Here is a 9,306-nt window from a genome sequence, read left to right on the forward strand (position 1 = left end):
AAATATATTTTTTAGTAGACAAATAGTACTGTATATCCAAAAAATAAAGAGAAATGTTATTTATTTTTTAAAATATTATTTTTTAAATAATTTTTAGATTTAATCATTTAATTATAATATTTTTTTAATTACTAATTTTTTTTATTTTTTAGAAAAGTGTATCTATTGAGATTTAATTTAACTTTTATATCCTTTAATTCTCTCTCATTTTTGTACTTTTTACATTATTAAACTCTTGTTAGTTATTTTATCTTGAAACGTTAAAAACACATTTTGTTAGAAAAACAATACTCCAAATCAATTAAACACAAATCATTATCTTCTTATATGCACTTGGCTTTATGAATTCTCTTTTTATTTATTTATTTTTTCTGTTAAATATTGTTAAATATACACTACACATCTAAAATAATAAATAAATAAAGTATTTTTAAAACACATCTGAAAATACATATAGTATAATTTGTAAACACATCCAAAATAACAAATAACAAACATCTAAAATAACAAATAACAAACCAAATATTTTGTAAACACATCTAAAATGATAAAAAATCATAAAAAGATGGATGTGAAGGTAGTAGTACTATGATTATTTAGCTATGATAACTTCAGAGCTATTCTTATAAGAACGATGTTTTCTCCCTCAAATACAAACAAAAACATATATTAAAAAGATAGAATCTTTTACTAGAGGAGGTGGGGAAGACGAAGAGCACCTTATACTTCTAAATTCCGGCCAAAAATCGGAGCGCGGCAAAAATGTGAGGAGCACAAGACGGGAAAGAGCGCGGTGCGATAGAGGAGCACAGCGAGAGAAGAGTGTGGGGCGGGTGAGAAGTGCAGGACGGGGAAGGAGCGCGGAGCAGGAGAGGAGCGCAATAACAGAAGAGGAGTGTGAGTCGCTGTGGATCTAAATTTTAGGAGTGGGTAAAAAGTTTAATGAAGTGAAATCTGTGTATTGAGATATTTAAAGAGTGTTTTGGAATGTATTAGAGTTTAAAAAATTTAAAATTAAATTGTTGAATTTTAATTTTATTTAAAATATTTTTTTTGAATTTATATTTTAAATAAAAAAATATTAAATATATTTCAATGTGTTTGTTTTAATTTATTTAAATTAATAAGATAAAAAATTATTTAAAGAATAAATTTAAAAGATACCTAATTGTATTGAAAAATAATATCACCTGCCTAATTTTAATTGATGTATTATTATTGGATTCTGCTAGATAAACAATAACTTTTGTGAACAATGTAAACAATAAATTTTAAAATGGGTCCAATAAAATAAAAACACACTACATTCATAAATTACCTATCTAAATCTTAATATTAAAATATCCACACACCTAATAAATTGAACATCCGATATATTTATTGTTCATATTATTTAATATTTTTATTATTTACCTATACTTTTTCATTATTATTTTTGTAGTTTTCATGTGCTCAATTCCAAATCAGGTAACCAACCACCAGTATAATTAAGCCCCTAGACGCCCCACACAAGTTTCTAATCTTTCACTAAACTTCAAAGTATCACGTAATATATTTAATAATTAATATGCGATAGGTAAAATTAATATTATTTTACATTTTTAAATAAGTAGTCTATAGGTTTGATCTTGCGAATAGAAAAAAATATATAGAAAAACTTGATGTTGTCTTTATTAATCTTATCCTTTTATAATTTTCAAAGATCTAGTTATTCTTAACTATTATAATTGCAACTTGTAAGAATTCTTTAGTAACAATCAAGCTGAGTAAATGATAATCGTTCGCCAAACTCTTTCTTACTTACTAGTAGCTGATTGAGTTATTTAGCAGTCATGTTATACATTTATATAATTTTTTATTCAAGTCTATTTAAATTAGTTTAACACTAAAAAAATTTAATAAGTATATATTTATGCGTTCAAACCACCAAAACTTTTAATATTCATTCATGCTTTTACTATAAAATAACGTTCCTTCTTCAATTTTAAAATCGTCATTGGAGAAGTTCAAATTTCCTCAAAATCTCTTAAACCTCCATCGTGTTTTCTGTAAAAACTGCTCATACTCCATAATCGCATCAAACTTTCGAAAGAAAAAAAACAAATAAAAACAAGAACAGAGACTCTACAAAGTATGAGAAAAACTGTCGTTATTATGTTCATTTAATTCAAAATTTGCGTTTCTCCTAGTTCGATTTAAGGTTTAGTGGATTGAGTTGCTTCGTTTGGTAAATCGGCTTATTCTAAATCCATTTTTATTGCGTAACTAGGATATATGAATAGAAAATGTGTTGTTATTTTCTTTTTGTGATATATTGATCGGTTCATTGGTGTTAGTCATTTTGATTCACTTGATTGTTAGTGTGTTCAGTTGAGTCATTGTGCATGCAGAAATATTTTTCTTGATGATTAAATGTTTATCACGTTTTATTCAGCACATGAATATTGTTCGGTTCAGTGGAGTTGCTCATTTTGATTCACTTGCTTGTTAGTGTATTCATTTGAGTTCTTGTGCATGTAGAAATATTTTTCTTGATGATTGAATGTTTATCATGTTTTATTCAGCACGTGAATGTTGATCGGTTCAGTAGAGTTGCTCATTTTAATTCACTTGATTGTTAGTGTATTTAGTTGAGCCCTTGTGCATGTAGAAATATTTTTCTTGATAATTGAATGTTTGTCACGTTTTATTCAGCACATGAATGTTGTTCGGTTCAGTGGAGTTGCTCATTTTGATTCACTTTATTGTTGTGTGTTCAGTTGAGCCCTTGTGCATGCAGAAATATTTTTCTTAATGAATGAATGTTTATCACGTTTTATTCAGTACATGAATGTTGTTCGTTTCAGTGGAGTTGCTCATTTTGATTCACTTGATTAAAATGTGCATGCTTGTGCTTGTCAGTGTATTGAGTAAATTATTGACTAAATTTTTTTGTCCTTACAGCAAAAATGAAGAAGACAATGGTGACAAAAAAGGAGAAGCCACGCTATAACGTAAGCATATGCACAAAATAAGAGACCAAGTGATTCGGGCATCTGAAGTAATAAGACTCTTGAAGCCATCTGCTACCCTCTCTAGCCCTTATTGTAAATTCACATATGGAGATTTAGATAGTAAATAGGATATACTTTGTTTGACTGGTTGTAATTAATACTATTTTGTTTAACTTGTTTAAAAAAGCAAACACTACTTCTTTGAATGTATATATGTGAATATTAATGTAAATGTTATTGGAAATCTAATGTTAATGTATATATCTGATTTAAGATGGATTAATCCTTGTCTTGTCGGTCTGAGATGTTAATGTATATATCTGTTGGAATTGTCTGACTGCTGTTTTGTTTCAGGTTCATCGTGAATGGAAATCAGGGTATTTATCAAACATTAATAGCCCTAAAAACCTAATGAACCGAAATTAATACATTGGATGGACCGAAAGAGTGCATATATCACTATTAAAAAAATGTTTCTATCAGTATTCAGTTTCAAAACAGCTTTCTGCATAATGAATCGAACACATTATTAAGATGAATCAACTGTATAGTACTAAGTGAACGGAACATTATCCATTATATAAAATCAAATTTAAAACATCTTTCTGTATAATGAATCGAACACGTTATTAAGTTGAATCAACTGTACAGTACTAAATGAATAGAACATTATCCATTATATAAAATCAAATTCAAAACACATGTGTCTACAATTTAGATATTATCAATTCAATTCAGAACACCTGCGTACATTCAATTCAATTTAACAATTGCATTCCATTCAATTCAATTCAAAAAATAATCTAAAACAGTGCTTGGATGGACTTTGAGAGAAATAAATTTATGAATCTAATACAAAAGACTGGGCCGTTAATATTTCATCTGGAGATGTTAAAGAATTTTACTCTTTGGGAAGTTTGAAAAAGAATAGCAACACAACAAAATTCAATGAAAATAATGTGGCACAACTCATAGAAACTAATTACTTTGACGTGCTTGCTCCTTGTGTGCATATAACAGAGATTATTTGCAATAAACTAGTGGATCATTTGGAATGGAGACTTGGGAGAAAAGATATATATTTACAATAAACAGCTTTCTGCATAATGAATCGAACACGTCATTGTGGTGAAACAAATGTATGGTATTAAATGAATGGAACATTATTCATTATATAAAATCAAATTTAAACAGCTTTCTGCATAATGAACCGAACACGTTATCATCGTGAAATAATTGGTGGAGTCGGGTTAGATATCCGCGGGTAAGATACATATTGCCACCCTTAAGAACGGAAGAAGCATGTTAACAAAAAACTATTTGAATGACTTGGATAAATATTTTATATGGATGTGGAACATTATTGGTTATTTAAATATCATATTACTAATTGAATTTTTAAGATTGATGTAGTAAGTCTTCTATCTAAAAGTAATGAATTGAGTAAACACTTAAATTTGTTTCTAAAAAATTTAGATATAACTCTTTGATTTTTAATAAATTTTTATTATTTTAAATTAAAAATAAATTTTTATTATTTTAAATTAAAAAAAACCTTAAAAATTAATATTTCAGTTAATATTAATATAAAAAAATTGAAATTCTTTAAAAAAAATTTCTAAAACTTCATTAAAAGAAATATTAGAAATATAAACCCAATAAAAATAAAAAAAAAAAATTCATCTTTAGTGAATTTTATATTAGACTTATTTTATATCCTGCTATAGTCTTTGTTGAATTTAATTGCTATAATGTTGGTTCCTTAACTTTTAAGAATACTAGTGGTGTTTTAATAATTTTTAATCATTAATTTTAATTATAAAAAAATATATAAAATATATAATTAAAATTAACAATTAAAATTTATTGAAATACTAATGTAATAGTATATTTGAAATGTTTTTTATAAGGAAAAGTCTAGGGGCCAACAACTTTATTAAATTTTGGCCAACATATAACCAATAAAAAAAAGTGAACCATTAGATGAAATCTCACACCAATCTCACATTATTAAAATCATCATTGATAGCTATTTAATGGCTACAAATCACAAAAATTACTGGCCCTAACATTCCTCTTCTTATAATATGATCTACCAGGTACTGTAAGCCCCCATTATTATTATGGGACCAACTTAACTTGATGATATGATTGATATCTATATATTAAATCCTATGTGTTCCTCCATTATAGCTAACTAATCCTGAAATCTAACTAAAGAAACAAAATGTTACACAACATCACAAAAGGTATCACCACGGCAGTTACAGAATCTGTAACTGCCCCCATCAGCAACTCTTCCACTTCCCCCAACAACATCATCACAGATACTCTCACAGGCACCACTTCCACCCTCTTAGATGGTGTTTCAAGCTCCTTATTGTTGGATCCCTCTCTTCTCCTCCCTCTAACCACCCTACTATCAGTTGCAGCATCCGTTCTCCAAGATCTTCAAAACATTCTTGCAAACCCAGCAAAGTTCATCAATGAACTCATAAATAAAATCACTCCCTTATTGAGCTTCCTTCGTCCCTTAATCATGCTTGCAATCAGCGTGCTTCTCTTTCTTATAGGCGTAGCCATCATGCTTATCATCATTTTTTCGCCTCTCATAATTGTATTCAGCCCTATATGGGTTCCAACTGCCATGGCTCTCTTGTTTGTAACCATAGGCTTGTTGATCACCTCTATCACCATTGTTATTGTTGTTACTATGTTCTTATGGCTTTCGCTGTCAGCGGCGACTCTCGTAAAATCACTTGTTATGGACGAATGAAGTAAAAGTATTCAGCTTTTGGGACTTTGAAGGAAATAAAAATGTCTAGGTATAAATAATATTTCCTTGGTCAAAATTATATAAGAGAATATGTTACTATATATATATTATTTTCTATTGCATGCATGTATGATCATTTTATTCCATTTTCCTGTGTACATTTGTTTTTATTTACATTTTTAATATTCCTTAGTGGTCAAATTTCACCTTATATTATTGCCGCAAATATTTAGAAAATGTAAGATCAGACACTTGATCACGTTTCATGGAACCATGCATATTCAATTGGATTCAATTAACTACTTTTTCTATTCATGCCATAAGTGCGCCTTGATTTATTGAACATAAACATACATGTCAAAATTAATAAGCCGTAGAGTGTTTGATAATCAAAGTGACAACAAAAAGTTCTGATATATCAGTTTCCTTCCTAGAATGTTGTCCTAATTGTAATCATCAAAATTTTCATAATATAATAACTTCTTCTTATTCATATAACAATGGTATAAATTAAAGGAGTTACAATATATTAAAGAATAAATGACTATTTGTACCCATGAGAGATGAGAACGCTGACATTTGTACCCATGAAAGTTCGAAACTAATCTTGTACCCATGATAGATGCTGTTCGTGTGACAAAAGTGCCCTGGCTTGGATCTGAGATTGGTTCGTGGGTTTCTGAACCTACGTGGCACTCCCAACCCTCCCCCAAATCTGAGCCAACCATTCACCATCATCATCTTCATCTTCTTCACCATCACCATCACCATAACCTCCATCACCATCACCTCAGCACCGCCACAGCCACCTCCCTTCACCACAACCTCCGGCGACAACCCACACTGTCGCGCCCCTTTCTCTTCTTCTTCCCCTCTTTTCACCTCCGCTGAGCCCAGAAACTACAGCGCCAGCTCCTCCTCTCCACCAGAGCCACAGCGGCCACCTTCTCCATTCCTGGGTCTCCTCTCATCTGCCACCAAACAGCCGCGACACCCAACCTTCTCCGCAGCGTCCTTACGGCGTTCCAACCCGTCACCACTCCCCTGTCCGAACCCTAGCTCCGCCAACCATCACCGTCGGCCTCTACAAGCCACCGCAACCCTCTTCCATTTTCTCCCCTTTGCGTGTTCTCTGTCTTCCTCAGCCACACCAACGAACTGGCCACCTTCTCCTCCCTCTTTCTCATTGGCCAAACCGCCGCGCCGTCGACGAGCCACAACGACACCGACGATGAGCCCCTTTCCCCCTTTCTTCTTCCTTCTCTGTCATCCCGTCTCACCATCGCGAACCAGCCTAGCACCGTCGCGATTCCAGCCCCGTTTTCCGTTCTCCTATCGAACGACCAGAACAGGGTGCAGCCCCTGTGTCTTCCATCTCCCTCCCCCCCCCCCCCCGTTTTCCCCTATTTCATGGCAGCGTTCACTCTCCGCTGCTGCAATTGAAGCAGTGCCACTACCAGGCCGCCGCTTCTGTCCCGGCCAATTCAGCCATCAACTTCCCTTCACCTGTTCATTCTCTGCTTTCCAGGTTCCCATTTTCTTTTGTTGAATTTTGTTTCTTTCATTGTATTGCTTTTAGTTCATTTTGCTTAATTTGGTTAGTTAAAAATGCATGTTAGTGGATTTAGGTTTGTTTTGATTCATGCTTGTGTTTGAAAATTTTGCTGTTTGATTCATGCTGCTATTTGAAAATTTTGGCTTGTCTGATGCTGCTGGGAGCTTTGGGGGAGGTAGGTTCAGACAGGGGAGTGGTGACGGGTTGGAACGCCGTAAGGACGCTGCGGAAAAGGTTGGGTGTCGCGGCTGTTTGGTGGAGAGGAGGAGCTGACGCTGTGGTTTCTGGGCTCAGCGGAAGTGAGAAGAGGGGAAGAAGAAGAGAAAGGGGCACGGCGGTGTGGGTTGTCGCCGGAGGTTGTGGTGAAGGGAGGTGGCTGTGGCGGTGCTGAGGTGATGGTGATGGAGATTATGGAGGTTATGGTGATGGTGATGGTGAAGAAGATGAAGATGATGATGGTGAATGGTTGGCTCAGATTTGGGGGAGGGTTGGGAGTGCCATGTAGGTTCGGAAATCCACGAACCAAGCTCAGATTCAAGTCAGGGCATTTTTGTCACACGGACAGCATCTATCATAGGTACAAGATTAGTTTCAAGCTTTCATGGGTACAAATGTCAGCATTTTCATCTCTCATGAGTATAAATGGTCATTTATTCATATATTAAACTTATAGTCTCATCACTTTATGATAATAAGATATTGAAATCATTATTAAGAATACTTAGCTTAATTAATGGCTGTAATGATGACCAAATGATAAGACCTGTTTTTCATCACAAAATTCCTCTATTATTCTGTCATCATCATCATCATCATAACTATCTCTGCTATGAATCCACCATAGCAGATTAGTAAATGAATTCCCATCATCAAAACCCTTCAAGCTTCTAATCTTCTTCAAAGCACTTTCATTATCATAAACTCCTTCCAATGCATACACAAACCCCTTCCACCCTTCTCCAACACCATCTCTATCCAAAGCAGGCATTGTCCACTCCACAACCTCCTTCACAAAACTCTTATTAGAAAATAAGAATTCAGAAACAGGTATCAATGGTAAAAGCTGAATCCCAAGCCTACACTCTTTCCACACAGGAGGTGCAAACCATAATCCACTGTCTCTCTTATTAGACCATAGAACCCCAATTAACTTATTCTCTTTTGCAAAATCTTCTTCATACATATTTCTATCTCCTTCTCCATTCACATGCCACCACATTTTAGCTGCATGAATTTCCAATGCTGTAAGAGTTGATCCTAATGAAACAAGTTCTGTATCATTATATGCCAAACCCAACAATGCTGCTGAATAGTATGCATTTATAGCTTCACTTGTGCTCTCTTGATTCCTTCCATCCGCGAATTCGGTTAGTCCTCCGGCCCAAGAGTGCAATTTGTAAAGATCAAAACACCTTAGACGTGTGTAATGATAATGATGATTCAAAGTTGAATGATAATGTTCTGATTTTCCTCCTCCTAAGTTCATAAAATTTGACATAATTGAATAGGCTTGAGGCTTGTACTTCTTACCCCATTTTGGATCAATCTTTGCAAGCACTGCAATTCCATAGAGAAAGTATCCCAAATGATAATGGTGATCATTGTAAACTCCAAAGCCAAAATCAGCACCTGAATCAGTAGATCCTTGTTTGGTAACAATTCCACCCCATTTCTCATCATATAGAAATCCATTCCCATTGAAAGTTCCATCTAGCCATGGAGTAATGGTTTCATTCAAGAACTTCTTAACCACAGGAATCACATCAAGAAAATCAACTTCTTCAGCTATCAAAGCCAACCTTGCTGCCCTTGTAGTGAGAGTTGCTAACCACTTTTGTTGGAGTAGTTCCACTTTATCTGATGAATAAGCGTTCCTTTTATTTTGGGAGTTTATTGGGATTTACCTTCTAGATGAGGTAGAGATAGTAGGAGAGATTTATGGTGGTAGTTACCTGCTTTGGCTGGGTAGAGCTTAGCCCCAT

At 33.7% G+C, this 9,306-nt stretch overlaps 1 protein-coding gene across 1 annotated transcript; it reads right to left on the bottom strand.

The window, feature by feature from the left end:
• Nucleotides 1-8,054: 8,054 nt before the first annotated feature.
• On the bottom strand, nucleotides 8,055-9,306 carry LOC112743397 (glucan endo-1,3-beta-D-glucosidase-like). Its single transcript, XM_025792608.1, has 2 exons — nucleotides 9,277-9,306; nucleotides 8,055-9,155 (listed from the first exon to the last, which is right to left on the bottom strand). Exons 1-2 carry the CDS (start codon nucleotides 9,304-9,306, stop codon nucleotides 8,055-8,057), a joined length of 1,131 nt encoding a protein of 376 aa, XP_025648393.1.

Source organism: Arachis hypogaea, chromosome 14, assembly GCF_003086295.3.
Source record: "Arachis hypogaea cultivar Tifrunner chromosome 14, arahy.Tifrunner.gnm2.J5K5, whole genome shotgun sequence".
Taxonomy (NCBI): Eukaryota; Viridiplantae; Streptophyta; class Magnoliopsida; order Fabales; family Fabaceae; genus Arachis; species Arachis hypogaea.